Below are 1294 nucleotides of genomic sequence, written 5' to 3'. Positions count from 1 at the left end.
CCAAGAATGAACCGGAGCAGGCAACAAAGCCGCTACGTCGTAGGCGGAGGTGAGATAGAGGCTTTACTAGTTTGGGTGATGGGCGGTTCCCGGCATAAAGAACAAATGGAATACATGATTATGTTATCGGTTAATGCCGTAATAGTTGTGGTTAAGTCAGCAATTCCTCAACCCATGCACTTGAGCAGGCTAGGTATTTCTTTTATGAACATTATTATGAAGATCATTAATATTGTTAACCATTAAAAACACTTTGTCAATAGGGAAAAGTAATATATGCATGATGAATGTTATGCATATTTATAATTCCCTTTAACATTTGTAAATCCACCAATTAAATCATGCTCCTACCTTTAAAAATAATCCAGGACCTATAATGTACATGTTATTTACATAAATAGTAAGATATTTTAAATTAATCAATCTGGATACAAAAGCATATATTAATGTTTGTAGCTTAGCTACCCCATAGTGTGCGATGCTCCCTGTTTATATCCATGCAAAACCTTATGCAGTAGGATACATGATGTGTGGCAGATGAAACTAGCTCCAATACACTTGTTCAAGTTTTGTTGTGTACAACACCGATGGCAGATGAAACCATGTCAACAATCTCTGCTTGTCGAGTTGACGGTCATGTCAATGCGAAAGAAGGCATAGCTGTCAGCATGTCACCCTAAAATCTGACCATGTCAACAATGGAGGTAGGTGAATTCGTGATAGAAGAGGAAGAAGAAAATAATAATTGTGTTATAACAAAGTATACAAATGAGCTTTGTTTCTCAAAATAAACATCCTTAATTCTACAAGGATAAAAATAGCAACAAATAAACCAAAGTGATCGTCTTAGTAAATTCTATTTTGTTTACTAGGTTAATGTCACGCTTGTGGCAGGGAAGGGATAGGACACATCACATGCATATCCATTATCCATGATGCAAGTGTATGAACATGCGTGAAGGATGTGGGACACCGAAGAATTAAGTAAGGCTCTAAAGTGTGGGCTATAAATTGGCCTATACATCATTCTCAACATGGTGCAGAATGGCCAGACTGTCTTAGCTATACCTTTGCTGGTTTGTCAGGTCATTATAACGGGTAGATGCAGGTTAGTTAATACAGATGGATGCAACGCTACTCCTATAGATATTATAATATGTGAGATCGATCGGATGTGTACTTGTTTGAATGGTTATTCTTGCTTGTCAAGCCACTCTTTATTTGTCTTTTCACATTCATAATAGCTAAACATCAGTCGCCTGAAAATCCAATTTGGTTTGTTCGATTTTCGCTA

The 1294-nt window shown here is 37.0% G+C and overlaps 1 protein-coding gene across 1 annotated transcript in view; it reads left to right on the top strand.

The window, feature by feature from the left end:
• LOC123047664 (cytochrome P450 89A2-like) overlaps positions 1–1294 on the top strand; it is a 3903-nt gene that overhangs the window by 1622 nt on the left and 987 nt on the right. The window contains exon 2 of the mRNA XM_044471232.1: positions 1044–1108. Within this exon, the coding sequence (XP_044327167.1) occupies positions 1044–1108 (65 nt within the window). The remainder of the gene's footprint in view (positions 1–1043; positions 1109–1294) is intronic.

This window comes from Triticum aestivum, chromosome 2B (genome assembly GCF_018294505.1).
Source record: "Triticum aestivum cultivar Chinese Spring chromosome 2B, IWGSC CS RefSeq v2.1, whole genome shotgun sequence".
NCBI lineage: Eukaryota > Viridiplantae > Streptophyta > Magnoliopsida > Poales > Poaceae > Triticum > Triticum aestivum.
Note: the sequence above shows the minus strand (reverse complement) of the source record. Positions and strands in the feature narration are given on the sequence as shown.